Source organism: Protomyctophum parallelum (genome assembly GCF_964188405.1).
Source record: "Protomyctophum parallelum genome assembly, chromosome: 13".
Lineage (NCBI taxonomy): Eukaryota > Metazoa > Chordata > Actinopteri > Myctophiformes > Myctophidae > Protomyctophum > Protomyctophum parallelum.
The window spans coordinates 31989493-32009216 of NC_139708.1; the positions used below are offsets into that span (position 1 = coordinate 31989493).

General features: G+C 48.2%; 1 protein-coding gene across 1 annotated transcript in view; it reads left to right on the forward strand.

Moving 5' to 3' along the window:
- Positions 1 to 19724, forward strand: part of dnaaf5 (dynein axonemal assembly factor 5) — a gene marked incomplete at its 5' end in the record, with an annotated part of 48682 nt that overhangs the window by 26908 nt on the left and 2050 nt on the right. The window contains 4 exons of the mRNA XM_083779713.1: positions 6476 to 6623; positions 12427 to 12577; positions 15193 to 15349; positions 15859 to 16050. Of these exons, the coding sequence (XP_083635839.1) occupies positions 6476 to 6623; positions 12427 to 12577; positions 15193 to 15349; positions 15859 to 16050 (648 nt within the window). The remainder of the gene's footprint in view (positions 1 to 6475; positions 6624 to 12426; positions 12578 to 15192; positions 15350 to 15858; positions 16051 to 19724) is intronic.

Here is a 19724-nt window from a genome sequence, read left to right on the forward strand (position 1 = left end):
TACAGCCTCTGTTGCGCCCTTGGGCGGGAGGACACATCACTCCTGGTCTGATAGTAGGGCTCTCGTCATGTTGCTGATAATGGCCATTTTGACCCGCCGGATATGGGGGGCTGGCGTCAGAAGGCACTGCACAGCCCGGAAAGTCACAGTCACAGTCAGGTCCCTGCGTGGGACGCCAGGGAACACGCTGGCCTCTAGTGTGGGCCGGCGGTGATACGCGAGCTCCGAGGGCAGTCAAGATGATTTCATCAATGTTGGAGCTCGGCCCTTTGGGAGGCGGGATGTGTCGTAGGCCTGCAAGCTGCAGCCTCCAGTATTAACGTTGCCACTATTAAGTGTGAACGGGAGGCCCCAGTGAGCAGGTTGTCTGTGCTCCTGCACTGGGGTCGAGGTCACCTAGCGTTCTGCCGCCGGGCCTCGTTGGGGAACACAATGAGGGATGCAATGACAGGCTTGGTGGCTGGCATGTAACCCAGGCCAGCCCTTATCGCCTTGTGCGTTCAAATCTATTAAAGTGTCACGTCGCAACGGGTTGTCTCAGGACACTTTTCCCAATCAGGGCAGGGCTGCCAGGATTTCACCATCGGTATAGAGATGGGAGAGGGCCCTGATCGTTCGCCCGGCAGGCCTGTAGCTGTCTCAGGTACAGGCGTGGGGGACGGCGAAGACAGCAAGAAGAAGGCGCTTGGAGGAGCCGACTGCCTGCTTTAGTATGCGTTCCACGGCTATGCGCATGAGCTGAGAAGTGGGAGGCCGGCTCTGATGCCTGGGAGGCACCGCCTTCTGCATCTTCCTCATAGTCATGGAAGTGCGTAGCTTAAGCTGTCGGGGAGAGCACATCAACCTCGAGTCAGTTGTGGCATCGGAGAGGTAGGCGCTTCGGCACCCTCCGAGGTGCCTAGGTGTTATCTGAAGTGAGCATGGCCCTCATGCGGGCCAACTCTGCAGATAGCTGAGCCCTCTCGGATCTGCTGTAGTCAGCGGTCAGACCTTTTCCTCCTGGCACACGGGGCAGGACCAAGGTCGGCTCACGGCTGAAGGAGAGCTTCACACGAGGTACAAAAGTGGGAGCTCTCCATTGTGGTGGCACCGGTTACTCTGGACCGGCCGGTGCACACAAGTCCCAACTAGCCCAGGGCGCGGACGCTACTGGTTGCTAGGTGTTGGCCATATGCTTGAGGGAGCGCATACGCTGTCTGTACCAGCAGAGGCTTTCGAGGTACGAAAGTGGGTGCTCTCCGTTGTGGTGGCACCGGTTCCTTTGGACCGGCCGGTGCACACCAGTCCCAACTAGCCCAGGGCGCGGACGCTACTGGTTTGCTAGGTGTTGGCCATATGCTGCAGGGAGGGGGCGCGTACGCTGCCTGTGCCAGCAGAGGCTTTAACTTAGATCGGCATATAATGACTTAATCGAAAAACTGAATGCTGCTATACCTGCCGCAGCATGTGAATATGCATTTACGTTTATGCAAATGCTCATTGCAGCACTTTGAGATTCAACCAGATGTAAAGTGCATCATAGAAACAGCACACAACGTTGCTGTTAGATAGACTGTGCGACCTGCATGGTCGCGGTGGGGGAGGGGAGCTTTACGCTACCTGTACCCCCGGCGGAGGCTTACTTATAATTTATGATAATAAAGTAGCCTTCAGTCAAGGTTTGGACGCTGCTATGTAGCAGCTGTAGTGTTTCCTATGTGACCGTTTATCACGGCACTATGACGCTTATCCAAACTCCAGTGCATTATTATTTATGTTTGCTAGTCCAGAGCGAAACAAAAGACACTTCCAATACACTAGTCACGTGTGCACTACTACGCATTCATGCTGGGAGGAGGGAGCGCTACCGCTGCCTACCCCAGCCAGGTTCGGTTAAATAAACCGACACAAGCTAGTTTTGGAGAAAAGGCTACAACCGATAGCTCCACCGATAGGGGCCACCTGCTGAAGGAAGGGAGCGCGTACGCTGCCTGTATCAGCTGCAGCTAATGAACATAACAAGCTATACACCAATAGCTGTTAATAAATGCTTGAGCTAACAAACGATTAGTAGTAAGTAACATCAAGCTGGCCGTATGCTGGAGGAGCGGAGCGCATACGCTGCCTGCCCTGTACCAGCTGGGCCAACAAACAGTAAGGCAAGCTATATACAGATAGCTTTTTATCTTCAATAGTATAATAAGCGCTTGGGCTACAACTACAGGTAGCAGCGCCAGTTAGAGAGCTATGCTGGAGACCAGCTAGGCTACTAAAAACAAGACAAGCTATAGCCTGTTCATAAACAGCTTTAACTTTAAGCTACTGGTAGCAGCTGTGAGCTACGCTGTCAGCAGCGCCAGATACTCTGTGCTGGGGACCAGCTGGGCTAATAGGACCTACAGGTACCCAGGGGCACTAATCCGACCTGTGGGAACAAACCAGGTTGCACCCACTGTATATGCAAAAAACTGTTAATGGAGCTTTGAGCTCCAGGCATACTGGTAGCAGCTTCAGCTAGGCCCACTACTGGGGGCCAGCTGGGTTAACAACCAGACAGGCTATGTACACCAGTAGCTGTTAATACTATTTTGCTACAAACTATACTGGTAGCAACATCAATACCCTGGGAGGACGCAGGAAGCTGCTCCTGTACCGGGCTGATAACAACAACAACAATACAGCTATTCGCAAAAGCAGTTAAGCTTGAATGCTGCCAATATCGGTATATGGCTTTGGCCAGCAAGGCTCTTGCCATCACCAGCAGGGGCTAAACAAAGCTTAAAAAGTAGCGTGTTTAACAAACGAAGGTAATATGACAGTGTTCTTATCCTTCGGCAAGTCTTATAGTCGCTTATAATAAGCGCTAGCGTTCACAGTCGAACAGACCTCGTATGCAGAGCAGGGAGGCGGCGCGAACGCAGCCTTTACCCACACACAGGAGGTTATGCCATGATAAGTATATGATATCATATGAACGTCTGTTTAGCGGGGATAGCGCCGCTTTAAACGATAACGTACCTTCTGTCCGGGGAGGGTTTTGTTAGCCTTCATTACCGGCGAGAGAGATTGGACGCTCCTGCGTCCACGTGAATCCGCGAAATAAACTCCACTCATCGAGGAGATAAAAAACCCATAGTCGCAGTCCCTGGAGGGCGAACAACGCTACTCCGACTGGCGGTCACGCCGTCACGGAACTACTGGTCCTCACCTCCCGGGGCATGATGGTGCAGTTCATGCATGGGTTGTCACCGAGTGCCTCCCTCAGATGTTGGGGGCCAAGGCACCCAGGGCAGAGGTCATGCCCATCCTCTGGCCGCAGAGGAGCCTGGCAGGAGGTGCACAGGTGGTGGCGGGGTTCGTCCATTGGAAACCCGCAGATGTAGCCCAGAGCGCGGACGCTAGTGGTCGCTAGGGGTGGAGCCGTAAACTGGTAGGAAGGGAGCGCGGACGCTGCCTGTGCCAGTAGAGGCTACTGTAGCTGCTAAAGGCCGCTTAGCTGGAGGGAGGGGGCGCGCACGCCGCCTATGCCAGGTAAGGGGTGCTCTAGCAGAGACCAGTATATATGATATATATATAATGATATAGTTATATATATATAATTTCAGAAAAACCAACCTATAAAGTGGCAATGGCTCTGTGCCGAAATTAAAGTACACTATTTGAGAACAAGTGACTAAATCAGTCAAGCCAATTCATATAACCGGGGTTACTGACGTAACCTCGCGGTGGTGCTATATAGCTGGCCAGTGCCAGCAAAGACTCATTCAGAGAGGCAGAGTAATATAGCAGTAAATAAGTACACTTATAAGTAGTATAAGTATAAGTATAAGTAGTATAAGTATAAGTAGTAAGCAAATAATAGCGTCGACTCACGTGCTGGGAGCGGGTAGCGCTAACGCTTGCCGTCACCAGCACTGCGGCGCAGCCTTCGTGGGAAAACAAGACAGCGTAAGCTGTCAAAGAGAACGAGCTATCCGTTCAACTTTGACGGGTGCTAAACGGGACGCTCAGGTCACCGTTTGTAGCACGCGGCGGTGCTATATAGCTGGCCAGTGCCAGCAAAGACTCGCTCAGAGAGGCAGAGTAATATAGCAGTAGATAAGTACACTTATAAGTATAAGTAGTATAAGTATAAGTAGTATAGGTAAGTAGTAAACAAATAATACTAGCGTCGACTCACGTGCTGGGAGCGGGTAGTGCTAACGCTTGCCGTCACCAGCACTGCGGCGCAGCCTTCGTGGGAAAACAAGACAGCGTAAGCTGTCAAAGAGAACGAGCTATCCGTTCATCTTTGACGGGTGCTAAAACGGGACGCTCAGGTCGCCGTTTGTAGCACGCAACCGTGTGTGTTGCAGGGAAGCAGCGCGCACGCAGCCTATGCGAACAGGGGTTGTCTGCTTACCTTGTTCCCACGGGGAAAGAAGACGATGTGAAGCCCAGCTCCACTCGAAAACGATACAATAATAGTAGTATTAAGTCGCAGTCCCTGGAGGGCGAACGCACGCGTCACAGCTCCGACCAACAATGGTCGCGGGACTACCGGCGACTTAGTAGTAGCAAAGCAATAGTTCTGTTATCGTGCAGTTTAATTCTGCTGTAGAACTCTGTGCTATGTACAACTTGCGCAAAGCGAGAAGAAATTAGGGACTGAGCCCCGTATGACTGCCGGAAGTTATAGACGACTCCGGGTCATCACGGGGTCAACCGACATTGTTGGTATAAAATACTCGACTGCGCATGCGCGAAGGGACGTATTCAGTGCTTAAAGCACCGCCTCTGGCGGTCAGCAGGGACGAAATAGAACCAAAGACACACACACACATAGTTTTTTTTTTGTGTGTGTGTGTGTGTGTGTGTGTGTGTGTGTGTGTGTGTGTGTGTGTGTGTGTGTGTGTGTGTGTGTGTGTGTGTGTGTGTGTGTGTGTGTGTGTGTGTGTTCATGCTGGCACACCCATCTATCAGCGCATTGAAGTGTCCAGCGCTGTGGTGTCATTTCCGTGGTCAGCCTGAGGAGTCCTGCATGCGGTCAGGAAAGGCCAGTCTTAACACCCCTGTGTGTAATAGGACACACTTTGGATTCACACATTCTTATTGGGTGAAACAACACTGAGTTTCCCATTCTTTTACGGTAATGTAGAAAGTCCTGCTCATTTCCTCATAGCTGTGTGTCACTGTCTGACCAGTCCATAAAATGTCTCAACCTCTCTTTATAAAAAGGACAGAAAACTAAACTGTTTTATATTTGGCCCTCATAAAGCGTAACCACCATGAGGACAATGAAGGGACCAAAGTGAAAGGTATCATTTCACGGGTCGCTGATTTTAGCGGTTAGGCTTGCGCAGTAAAAGTGTTTATTTTAGTCCGGGTTTACAAATGGAACCAAATGGACCTGTTATGTTGGGTTGCAGAATGAATGCAAGTCAATGGAGAATGTTGACACATGTACAGTATTGCAAAACATGCTTGTCTGGGCCCGGACGGCTGAGCGTAACGGTCCCCGGGCACCTACAGCGGGTCGCCGGTTCGAATCACGATCCCGACAACCTCTGCTGCGTGTCACTCCCCATGTCGTGTCAGACCACTACTGTATACACTGTTGTCTACACTCGTGCTACAACTTATGGTTCATCTGGTGATTCTTATGTTATTATTCAATTAATCTATGCAATTCATTTAGCAAAAAGAAATCACACATGTGTGATTTTTTTTTTACTTTTTTTTTTTTTTATACCACGATTTTGTAACCCATTTTTCACCCCTGTGTACCCGTGTGATTTTTTATGTATGTATGAACCTGTGTGATTTTTGAGTGGTGCAACCACTCCTACAACCAGCAATCTCCGTTTGTATCATGTTTGTATCATGTTTGTATCATGAGTGGTGTGCGCATGCGTGAAATTGGAACACGGGGTAATGCTGCGTGCGTGCATTTATTAATAACAGTAGGGGGTGCCAGAAACAGAGAGAGGGGTAGTGCTGAGAGAGAGAGAGAGAGAGAGAGAGAGAGAGAGAGGAATTGCACCACTCGGTTCACACAGGTGTGATTTTTTTACATTCCATGCTCAACCAATTAAATCATCACAAATGTCATTCTGCCCAATCACTTCAGTCTTCAGTCTCTTCACTTTTCTGCCCCACGCGTGACGCTGGGCACAATATATGTGCATAGCTGAAATTTGGCGGGAGTTGCAGGATTTTGGCGGAAGTACCGCTCAAGGAAATGACGTTTACGCTTTACAAATCTGTTTACATTCTCCATGAATGAAACGAGTGTTGTGATTGGTCAAACAAATAGTAGGCGGAAAATGTATGCCAACATTTCCGCCTATGCCCTTACCTCTGCCTTATATTGTGACCAGGCTTTTCTCTTCGCAGATCATTAAGGACCGAGGCTATTTCTGCCCTCACTTTCATCTTCAACATACTTCGCTCAGCCAATCGAATCATCGCTATGGGGGTGATCACCCAATCACAAGCCAATGTTTGTGTTTTCCAGGTCCAGCGATAGGAGAGTTTGTGCCCCAGCTGCTGCCTCTCCTCCACAGCTGTCTGCATCCCGACAGAGACCCAGAGATGAGGCTGAGCGTCTTCACCATGCTGGCCAGACTGCTGCTGGACGCAGCCAACACACTGGACTCCCAGAGGTTGGACTCTCTCTCTCTCTCACACACACAGTCACACACACACACACGCACGCACACACGCACACAGTCACACACACAGTCACACACACACATGCGCGCCATTGCTTAAAAATAGTTGCCAATCTACAAGCTCGTCGATTGGCTATTTTAGCTTTTTCTGTGAAATGTTTAACATTTCTGGACAATTGTGACATGCTCAGGGAGGCCAGGATGTGATTGGTTAATGTAGCAGTGTGAAAAGGTAGGACTTGGTAAGAGTTAAGAGCGGGAAAACTTTTGTGTCATTTTAGATTTTTGCGTTGACTATACAAAAATACAGTAGCAGATATATAGCTCTCAGTGAGCTTGTACATCTGCCTTTATTTTTTATTTTTGAATGGTGCAACCACTCCAAGGAACAGCAATGTCAGTGTTCACCTATGTGTTGGTTAATGAGCTCCAGTATGAGTACCAGTAGGGGCGCTGTTGTGCCAGAAACAGAGAGAGAGAGACAGTGCTGCACTTGTCCTGCTAATGAGAGAGAGAGAGAGAGAGAGAGAGGAGGGGGGTGGGGGGAGAGAGAGAGGGGAGTTGCACCACTCGGTTCACACGGGTGAGATCTTTTTTAACAATATCAATTTGTAGAATCTGCTTCAGGTCTTATGAATGCTCTGGATGTGACTGTGTCTGTAGACACAGTGAGTCCTGTTATGGATGTGACTGCGCAGACACAGTGAGTCCTGATATGGATGTGACTGCGCAGACAGAGTGAGTCCTGATATGGATGTGACTGCGCAGACAGAGTGAGTCCTGATATGGATGTGACTGTGCAGACAGAGTGAGTCCTGATATGGATGTGACTGCGCAGACAGAGTGAGTCCTGATATGGATGTGACTGTGCAGACAGAGTGAGTCCTGATATGGATGTGACTGCGCAGACACAGTGAGTCCTGATATGGATGTGACTGTGCAGACAGTGAGTCCTGATATGGATGTGACTGCACAGACAGAGTGAGTCCTGATATGGATGTGACTGTGCAGACAGAGTGAGTCCTGATATGGATGTGACTGCGCAGACAGAGTGAGCCCTGATATGGCTGCAGGCGGCTGCTCAGTGAACTGCAGCCAGTTGTTTTGGGTCCGTCTAGACGCTGTTCACCGAGCCAAGTCATTACCAGATTACATCACCTCATATTTGTATTCCTTTCCCCTCATTAACCTGCGAATTAGCCCCCCGCTCAGTGGAGAGACCCTTGCCAATAACAAACATGCACACTTTCCCTCACACACACACACACACACACACACACACACACACACACACACACACACACACACACTCATTCACTAATCACTGACACTAACACTCACACTCAATCATTCACCCTTCATCGACACCACACACACACACCATTCTGTTTCCACTAGGTCAGTGGCAGGCAGGGCCGGATCTACCATATGGGCACCAGGGGCCCCACAGATAATTTCCCTGCTAATCCGAATGAAATAAATGGTGTCTAAAAAGATTAGTGTTTTATTGTTGGTGAGAAGGGCAGCTGTAAAGTGCAATTGTGTCTAAAGCAGCAACAATGCGCTAGATTGGCTGCCAATATAACGGCATAAAACTGCCCCAAAACGGCTACAAAACAGCAAAAATGTTGCGTGCGCGTGAAGGTGGGCCCTTCTAGCTTCAGTGCCCAGGGGCCCTCAGAGGTGTTAATCCGGCCCTAGTGGCAGGCAGCTTGATAGGGCGGCCTCAGGCCTGCGGTTGATTCAGAGGTGATGATGGGTCAATATCCACATATTACAGTTAATGGTATTTCATAGACCAGGAATCCCATTCCAAACTCCACCCATCTCTCACCATCCTCATTGTAAGCAGTCCCACGGGAGGTGAGTCAGGTTGCAGTGGAGTGCGTTTGTGTGTGTGTGTGTGTGTGTGTGTGTGTGTGTGTGTGGGGGGGGGGGTAACAGATGGAACATCACACATGCATACCAACATGCCTCTGGTGTGTGCGTGTGTGCTTGCGTGTGCGCGCTAATGGTTACGGTAGGCCACAAGTTATTAACCGCTTAAGAGGTATTCTAAAACTATAGCAAAAGTACTAAATCTATAGAAGCTCACATTAACCTGTGAGTTTGTAGATCTGGTATTAGTATATCTGACACCAAGGTTAATCCTCCTGGTATAAGACCCAAACCTCTGATAGAAGAACTGAAGAGGCTGAACATAGAGGCTTCTGGGCCGGGGGGGAAACACAAGCTAATGCTCAGAGAAGAGCTGCCCATGTGCGGGTTCTTCTTCAGTAAATTCACCTTCCTCTCCTCCACCTCCAGTACTACACACCCTCCACCCAGAGCCCTTCTCTTCCTCTCCTCCACCTCCAGTACTACACACCCTCCACCCAGAGCCCTCCTCCTCCACTCCTCCACCTCCAGTACTACACACCCTCCACCCAGAGCCCTCCTATTCCTCCACCTCCAGTACCACACACCCTCCACCCAGAGCCCTCCTCCTCCTCTCCTCCACTCCCAGTACCACACACCCTCCACCCAGAGCCCTCCTCCTCCTCTCCTCCACTTCCAGTACCACACACCCTCCACCCAGAGCCCTCCTCCTCCTCTCCTCCACTTCCAGTACCACACACCCTCCACCCAGAGCCCTCCTATTCCTCCACCTCCAGTATTACACACCCTTCACCCAGAGCCCTCCTCGACTATGTAATCCCCCCCACCAACCCGCTCTAACCTGCAGGAATGCGTTCAGTCCCAGGGCCATGCGCTGTGCTCCAGCGGTTGTCTGTGCTCGCATGCAGCAGTTGGCTCCGTCAGTCAAAAAAAGAAAGAAAAAAGGTCAAAAAGAACTGTACTGTACGGTACACTTTTATTGTTAGTTATACTTTTATTGTTATAGTTATAAATGCTCAGTGTGAATGGGCCTGTAGGCAGCTCAACAGTGCCAATTTAGGTCATCTAGCGGTATTGCAGCTCATACCCAAACAGACACTTAAGGACACAATGAAGCACCGCTCAAGAACCTCATCACCGCATGACATCAGTAGAAATGAGACACGAGGTGTCTCTGACATGACACACCAAACAATGGGTAATGAAGCCAAAATGTCACCATAGACACCCCCCCCCCCCTCCCCAAAAAAGGGAAATTTGGTAAGAAGAGCTTTCTTTTCAAGTGTCATGGCATTATTTCATGCATACGTGAGCACTTTGACTATAACAATGCCCTGCCACTGTCCCAAAGAACATCATGGCCACCTACGCTGCTAACTGCTCCTTTCATACGCCAGTCATATCTTCTCTGATCATAACATAACAGGACGCCATCAGGAGTCAGAAATCCTATTTCATGTTTCAGAAGACTTCAAACCAGCACTTGGAGTCGTGTGTGGGGGAGTTAGGCAGCGGTATACATTCATATTCCCATTCATATGTCATTGGCTTGTGATTTATGTCTCTCTCTCGTGCAGATTGCAGCCCACACACACACACACACACACACACACACACACACACACACACACACTACAGTATGTCATCAAGGGTACAATGATAGTTCTACAGAAAACGCTCTGCTCTTTGTTCTGCCATCCCAAATGACATAATGACAGCTCAGCTGTTGGAACAAGGGAGAAAGGGAAAACAAGATTGTGTTCGAATGGGTGCCTTTCATCACGCACGCGCACAAACACACAAACACACACACACACACACACACACACACACACACACACACACACACACACGTATAAACATAATATGGCTGTTTCATGTGGATTTCCTAGCTGAGATTAAAAGGTGAAATGTAAGTAGAAGGAATGTGATATGTGAGAGATGGGGAATACAGCCTGCAACCCGTGGCAGGTAAAAATCTACATTTCCCTCTCACGCGCAGTGGATGAGGTAAGCTTTGTGCGTGCGTGTGGGTGGGTGGGTTGGGACATTCCATTGCTTTGAATCCACAATACTGTACTTCGTTGTACGACAAAAGTAGCCGCTCTACAAGCTCACTTCAGGACACGTTGTTGTGAGCATGTAGAAAGTTTTGTTACTACTGAAATTCTATAAAAGAATGCCCAAAATGTGGATGCCAGGATGAATGTGGTTACCTCGGCGTCCAGCGGGCACATGCTTCATTGCCTTGGACATGGTCACTCAGATGTGGACACACAAGTCTCTTTATGTCTTGGACATTATTTGTAAGGAGCTATCCACAACCATTATGCAGTGGTGAAAAGTATATAAGTACATTACTTAAGTAAAACTTTGGGGTATTTGTATTTAGAATTTATTCAATACTTTAAATTCTACGCCACTATGTCTCAGAGACAAATATTGTACTTTTACTCCACTACATTTATTTGAACAGCTACTTTGATTATTATTACAAAACATACATTAAATACTTTAGCCTTATATATATTTTGGGCATTTGAAAATAGCCGATCTACAAGCTCACAATGCGTCACACTTGAAATTGCACATTCTGCAAAGTGAGTAGGCTACTGTGTATTTTTGGTACTTTTAAGTACATTTTGATGCCGATACTTGATGCCAATACTTACTCAAGTACATTTGAATTCCGGACTTTCGGAGTAGTTCTACATTGCAGTATTGTTACTTTTACTAGTGAGTACTTGTTGCACCACTGACCAAATGGGAGAAATGGAACAAAACAAGTTGTATTGTTGGGACGTCGGCTCCCCCTATTGGCAAATTAATTCCAAAGCCACATTTAACCACTTTGAACCTGGCAGTGGCATACCTGTTTCTAGGTGATTTTTTTTTTACCGATGCAGATTTACAATGAATGCATTGCGATGCAATGTGTTGTAGGTCAGCTATTCTCACCATGCAACACCATCATACCACAGAGTATAAAACCGGGCCTAACCACGTGAACCTTCAGGGTTAAGCTGGGTTAACTGAGTTATTTAGTTCTGGTTAATATACAGCATTTTCATTGAACTCATGTATCAGTTATTCTGAAAAGTGTAGCGGTCGAAGCACATCCAGATGCTTTGTTCTTTACATTACTCTGTCAGGAGAGAGAGAGAGCGATAAAGGAGCGTCTGTCTCTCTCCCCTCAGCCTCGTCAGCCGGTTGGACGGTTTGCTGTGAGGTGAAGTCATGTGGGTCCATGCGGTCCCTTCATTACGTCCCCCGACGATCCTCATCAGTCACTGAGGATGACTCATTTATCACCTGCCAAGCTGCAGCTTCAGCACTGACACCGTTTATATTGGACTTCTGTGGGATCTTAAAATACCATGCAGCAAACCAGATGACTAGAGCCAGACCGTTATATTAGTCTAGCCAATATATCGGACAATTATTTGCCTTTTTTGGCAGTATCGGTGTCAGCAATGTATGCAGCTGATGTGTCATGATCTTTAACCTCTTTCAACCTGCGGCACGTTCGGAAATAGTGCACTGAGCTCACTGTGCAATGCAAACTAATAGGCGAGTGCGTCCGGTGCGGCATTTCCGAACGCGCCCCTGGGCATGTCGTAAAAGGTTTAAAGGTAAAAAACTTCAAGTCTTCAGAAAATTTCAAAAACAGACTATCTGTTGTGACGTAAATCAATATAGCGGTAATCAATATTTGCAGCGAAATGTTTTGATTTGTGCACTTTTTGACTAATTTACAGCCAAAACATTGGTAATGGGCTAGGACAATTCCAGATTTGAGATCTGAATCAAAACTCTGGCATCGGTCGAGATCGACACATGAATATTTGTCTCTTTCTTGTCTCTCCCTCACCGTCTCTCTGTGTGTGTCTCTCTCTCTCTCTGTCTCTCTCTCCAGGTGTTTCAGCACTGAGTCAGAGATTTTTCTACGTGAGGTGCTGCTCCCTAACCTAGTGTGGCATGCAGGCCGAACTTCTGCAGCCATCCGCACCTCGGCCCTCAGCTGTCTGCTTGCAACGCTGCATGGAGGGGCCATCGCGCCCGGACAGGTCCATACTCACTCACACAAACACTTTAACACTGGCACTCACAAACACACGCAGAGGGATCCATGCAACACACACAGCGTATACAGTGGGTCAAAGACGACAACAGCGCTGTGTCGGAAAGCACCCATTCAGCATAAGCTCCCTCGGAGAAGGCGCACATGTTCAACCTTTTGTCTGCAGAAGCGTTTGACAGTACGTACGTCGGCTGTAAAAGAAGGGAAGTGGTTGGGGCGTTCCACTAACCCTACAGGAGATGACATTTACCTCAAACTCTCCCTCTGTTTAGTCCATTTCACATCTACATAGATGGTCCCGCGAGGCCATTTAGTCAAATATACTGTCCCCCCCGTCCCGTCCCGCCCCCCCTTGGCCGCAAGAGTTGGCCAGAGCCGGGCAGCAGGTGTATACGGGGGCGAGCGGGTTCACATACCTTTGTCCCCACCATGGAACAATGCTTCCTTTATGCTGCACCGTGCTTGTGTGTTGAACTCGCAGCTATCATCGGGACACATTGTGACCAATCACACACAGTCACAGACACACACACACACACCCTCTGACCTTGCTGTGTGTTGTCCTTGTGAGGTGACCGGTCAGAACAGATTGCCACACCTTTTAACAGTCAAAGGCTTGCAGTGTGCATGCCGTGTAGGAATGCACCAATAATTCAAGTTAAATTCAAAATCTAAGTGTTTATAACTAGGCAATAACCCTAACCCAATATAAATATAAGATACATTTAAGATACTATACTATATAATAGGTGCTATTACTGCCTATGGGCAACCACACTAAGAACACATGGGTGCGTGTGGGTTGGTGCATGCTTGCATGCGCGTGTCTGCCTGAGAGTTAGAAAGTATTTCCCAAGGTGAATTAAATAGTCTGTGTCAGTGGGACATTGTTCCCCAACTCCTTCCTGTTAAAACAATTAGCTGCTCCACTTACACTTGGCACCCTCAGATTGTCACTGATGTAATGCTCACTTCTTTGCCAAACCCTCTTTCCGTCTCTCCCTCCTGGCTCCTTTTTTATGTTTTGCCTGCACAGTTACGATAGCAAACAGATACTGTAGCATGACAGCGGTTTTAACCATCTCCTCCGCAACACATCCAGACTTGACGACATGCACGGCTTCACCCTGTTTGTCCATTTCCTGTGTTTGTCATCTTCTGCTGTGATGAACGTCCGTCACTGACAGACAGCTGAAGTCACACATTGTGTTTTTCTACAAACTGACCATGAGTCCCGTCCTAACGAGCATCTGCCATACTCCAGTTTATCTCCTCTTTAATTCGTTCTCCGCATTTCAAAACCCACACATTCATAAAAGTGTCAACTTCCAAAACACACAGATTTACTGTTCTGCATCCCACTGGTATTTCAGGCTTCGTTTTCCAAGCTCTCCATGTTAATAACTGCACAGTTAGGCCACTGTCTTTCAACATAATGCTCTGACTGCGACACACATTGAAACATTAGTGAACATTACCGTTCTGTGATCCAAGTGAAAAAAGACCCAAGGCTGATTCTACAACAGAAAAACATATGTTGCTATATCAGTTGTGCTCAAAACCTTTTCATGTCAAGGAAACCCAATATCTTTTAATTTGGCCGCGGAAATATTTAGTTCCAGGGACCCCCAGAAGCAAAGATTTGAGTTAAAAATGTTCGCTTCAAAAGATATATCTTGAAAGATTTGCACAAATCCTTTCTAAAGCAGATCTACAAGTTCCTAGAAGTGACACGAAGTGGCATGCTATGAGCTTGTAGAGACGGGTGGCAGCCGGAAATTAGACGTCACCCGGTTAGCGCCCCAGCCTGTGTCTTCCGTGAGGAAGAAGCCCAACAAACCCACGGTGAGGCCTTTAGGAGGGCCATGCAAGCCTCAAGCGGAGCCTGCTGCACCACCAAGGGCAAGGTGGTGCCTGCGGAACCGTTGCGGCTTGAGAATCCACCATTCCTGAATGAAGTGCCTGGTGCTGGGAGTCTGGTGCAACGCACAGGGCCTGACCTGGTGAGAGCAGGAGTGGACCTGGTGAGACGTAGGAGGGGCCCGGACAGGTGTCAACCCACAGAGCCTAGTCCTTCCATGTGCCAGAATGGTACCTCCCAGTCCCGGCAGAGTAGTTCAGGAGGAACGGATTGTGTGGCCCTGGTTTTTCCCTAATGGGACTTATCGAGGGTAGCGACTTGATCACTCCCGGCTGGGTCACCTGAGTGAGGGGTATGATGTTGCGAGACCCGAAACCCCGATGACCTTGGGATACATCACTGAGGATACGTCCCAGGTGCATCCATTTATGTATGTATTTTGTTATAGTATATCTGCTATTTTTAAATAGCCAAAGTAAAAGATATTACTTTAAAGTGATTAAAATCTAACATGACACAGATCCTTTCTCGGTTTTAATGGGTTAAAGCTGCCATACCATAACTCTACGCACCCTCTACTCAATCTGCCCAGTTTGATCCAAAATGAAGAATAAAGCTGTCCCAATTGAAGTGATCACTGTGACAAACAGCAGGCCAGTGCTTATAATACAAATCACTCCACTGGGCGTGGGCGTTTAAAAGGAATTTGGACAAACCTGCTGCTCAAACTGTGACTGCAGTTGGTGTGCTTGGAAGAGAAGCTGACTCCGCAGGTGCTGTCTGCCCTGGAGGAAGACTCTCAGATGGCCAGACTGCTCGCCTGTCGCTCCCTCTTCACCATGCTCAAACTGATAGGACCTAGCCTGCATCCTGATGCCCTCAACAAGATCTACCCAGGTAGAGCAGTAGGAATATTTGTCGCTGAGATGTAGTGGAGTGGAAGTAAAAGTATTGGACATTGGGAACCCCTTTTGGTGTTACCAATACCATTATGTTATGCTTTAGCTATTTAAAAATAGCAGATCTACAAGCTCATCGCGCGCCACCGAGTGGCGCGCTACGAGCTTGTAGGTCTGCTATTTTTGAAAAATCGAAGAACGACTGACATAGAAACATAGCTTTTTCGGAAAACTGTCAGGACATTTTTTTAATCTTATCTCAGGTCAACAATGGGTTAAGTATGTATATTATGTATATGTTATTATGTATATGTTGATATATGTGATGTATGCCATGCTTTTAGTTTTTGCTTAAATGTATGCCATGCTTTTGTTTTTGCTTAAATGTAAGTCGCTCTGGATCAAGAGCGTCTGCTAAATGACTAAATTGTAAATTGTAAGTAAAGTACAAATACCACAAAATTGTACTGAAGTAAATGTACTTACAGTAGTTACTTTACACCACAGCCGTGCTGAAGCGCCTTGACGACAGCAGTGAGGAGGTGCGTGCCGTGGCTCTGCGGACCCTGGACCTGTGGCTGTCCAGCCTGAGTAAAGACTACAACCCCCAGACCTGTAGGCTGCACCTGGAGCTTCTGTTCCAGCAGCTCCTCCTGCATCTGGACGACCCGGACGCCGCCACGCAGGAACGAGTGCTGGGTGAGACTCGGGGCCAGGGGTTCTGACAGGAACGAGTTCTGGGTGAGACTCGGGGCCAGGGGTTCTGACAGGAACGAGTGCTGGGTGAGACTCGGGCCAGGGGTTCTGACAGGAACGAGTGCTGGGTGAGACTCGGGGCCAGGGGGTTCTGACAGGAACGAGTGCTGGGTGAGACTCGGGGCCAGGGGTTCTGACAGGAACGAGTTCTGGGTGAGACTCGGGGCCAGGGGTTCTGACAGGAACGAGTGCTCTGTGAGACTCGGGGCCAGGGGTTCTGACAGGAACGAGTGCTGGGTGAGACTCGGGGCCAGGGGTTCTGACAGGAACGAGTGCTGGGTGAGACTCGGGGCCAGGGGCTTCTAACTTGCTAACCTCGAGATTAGGTTGGAGCGTTCATAGCTTTGACACTATAGGATACGATGCAACTTGGGAACCTAATAATACCCGTTGTCAACTTTTCATAGCACCCATTTTAACTATCTGTCTGTGCCCATACTGTGTATGGAGATCTCTGTAGTATCATTACCCGTTGTCATGGCACCCATTTTAAAGGACCACTTCACCACTTTTCAACCTATCTTCATATAATAGGTCCTCACTAATAATCATGACAAAATGGCGCAATGTTTTTCTTCTCGGTCTGTGTCTCATAGGAGGGCTGTGGGCAGTTCAGAAGCCGTCTTCCTTCCAGTGACATCATCGATGGGGAATACAAGCTAATAGAAACTGCAGGCTTTCTAGTCCTGAAAAGTTGCAATGCGAAAATGGAAGCCATCGTTCTCATTCAACATTTTTATAAAGAAATCTTGTTTAAATAAATATCTGCCTAATGATGATGTCACTGGAAGACGGTTTCTAAACTGCCCACAGCCCTCCTATGAGACACAGACTGAGTAGATAAAAATCGTGCCATTTTATCATGATTATTAGTGAGGACATATTATATGAAGATAGGTTGAAAAGTGGTGAAGTGGTCATTTAACTGTCTGTCTGTGTCCCACATGGAGATCTCTGTATTTGTCTGTCTGCCTGTGTGTGAAGAGTGCAAACACACACACACACACACACACACACACACACAACGTCCAGTCCCCGACGACACACTGCATCCACGTAACCCTCACTTTCTGTCCTAAACTAACTATTAATTTAAGTATATATATTTTAACACCATATATTTCACTGTATAGTTTATAGGCAACAAAGTCTTATGCACACCTATATGCTCTGAGACGGGTGCGTAGGCAGGGCTCAATGCGCACAAAGTGCACAAAGACCCGCACACCGTCTGCACTTTATTTAGGCAACGTTTCGGTCAAAAACCTTCTCCAGGCTTCTGCTGATAATAGGTAGCCACATAGCTATATACATACACATAGATCCACAATGACCAATCACTGTCGCCCTCGTTAGTAGGGATGAGACCCATAGCAGGTGGTGACTGTGTAGTTTATGAATTGTACACATTGATATGGTTCCCTGTACAGGTTTGACACGGCCAGTGTGAAGGCAAACCGCAGCAAATGAAACATGCAAGAATGATACAACAAAGATTCACTCCCCTCACACCAACCTCTGGTATTACCTTCTCCTGTGTTCTACCCAGGGCTTCATACAGTGAGTTCAATGAGCATCTGATGCTCATTGGAAAACTGTGCGTGTGGAATGCTGTACTAGGTTAAAAAAAAAAAAACGTGAGGGATTTTAAACCACTGACCCTTTGTGTCTGGTGTAAGCTCATGCTCACTGTTAATCATCATAATAACTACAACCTGGATAAAACCTTGTTATTCTCCAGGTGGTCTTTAATTCATTTTTAACGAGTCTCTTAATGGGTGATCATGACGGGACGTTGATACCACTCCAGATAAGCACAGGGAGTGGGGTTGTGTATACGACATTGCAAGAGCACTTAATGTAAAACATATTTAGCCTACAGTGTGTGCGTGAGTGCGTGTGTGCGTGTGTGTGTGTGTGTGTGTGTACGTTTGATGATGTTCTGTGTGATGCCATTCATTATTCCGATACTCATATCATGCTGGTAGAGATAGTGGAGAGGGCGATGATGGTGAATATGAGGTGATGATGACACCAGAGTCTCGCTGTGATCAGAGGCGCTTGCACATGGGATGAGAGGCATTATGGGGGAACCCCCTGCCATAATCCAAAACCATCTCGTTGCCCTGGCATGCTGCCAACACACACACCCTTCATTTCAAAGGCTCTGCATTATCCTCCTTTTCCACTCCATTTATCATCAGCAGCAGCTCGGACGAAGCCCCCTGCCAAAGGTAGTCTGTCAAGGGCCGGGGTGCTAGGGAGTGAAACATCCAGGGACGGGGTGTGTGTGCGTGCGTGTGCGTGCGTTCGTTCCTGAGGCCTGCTGTGAGAGACACACACACACACACACACACAGCACTCGCATACAGGTGCCCTCCACTCAACACCACTTCCCCCTCTCTCCTCTGCCAGCACACCTAGCATTGAGGGCTCACAGTGGGGCTAACGTGAGCCTCATGTCCCCGTCTCCCTCTTCAGAACATCTCAGCACAGGCCCGTCCCCCGTCCCCCCCCTGTTAATCGCAACCACATGGCGACGCCATTTCTCCACGCACCCATCCCACATAATCCCCCTGTCTTTTATCCGCCTCCCTTCCTCATTTCTCCCTCTTCCTCACTTCCTCTTGTTCCTCCTCCGCTGGCCCGCCCGGTGTTTTCCAAGAGACTCAACGATCTGTATAACTTCAGTGGCTGTGTTTTTATTTATGCGCCCGTGGAAAGTCTGACCCTCTTTGTATAGGTCAGGGGTGATGGTGGTGGGGGGGGGTTCTGAGTCCCTCTGGACTTTCACTTTCTCCCACTCGCATGGATGTTAGTTGTCATTACCTTTGACAGGAGGCAGGTGAGCGCTGATGCCTTGGCCAGAGACCGGGAGGCCCCGCCAGGTCCGGTATCTCTCGTCTTCATGCGGGGAGACGAGAGAGAGAAGCACAGGATTCTCACTCGCCAGATGCAGCAATAGCTTCCATAGCCAGACGAGAGCGCTTTTGAACCCCATCCAAGAATAATAAGTTCCTTTTCTTCTTCTTTTTTTTCCATAACCGGTAGTTGTTAAGGGTGTAGCCTTGACTACAGAAGATGGAATTAAGAACAGGGATATAAATCTACTTCATGAACCAACCGTCACTAAAATACTTCTGTGTGTGTGTGTGTGTGTGTGTGTGTGTGTGTGCGTGTGCGTGTGTGTGCGTGTGCGTGTGCATGTGCGTGTGCGTGTGTGTGCGCGTGTGTCAACCAGATGTCTGGGTTTGAAGCAACATCTTGACAAACCAGCACACCTGTCCCATCAAATCTCTGGAAAATGCTAATCTGTCCTGGTTTTCATCAACATCCTTTTTTTTTTACCTTTTTCCCTTTCACCTTGCTGAGCGTGCAGAACTGTCTCCAAAAAGCCTTCCTTTTAGGCCCAGTGACACAGGGCCGCGCCAGCTCTGATACAGATTCCAAACGTCAAGCTGAAATACACATGATCCGCGGATTTCCCACATACGAGAGCTTTGAGTGATATCTGGAATGGAAACAAAGAGACATTTCTTTTTTCTTTTCTTTAGTTTCCAGTATTCGTTCTCAGTCTCACTTAGGGTAAAGAAACGTGTGGAGAGAGGAGATGCTCT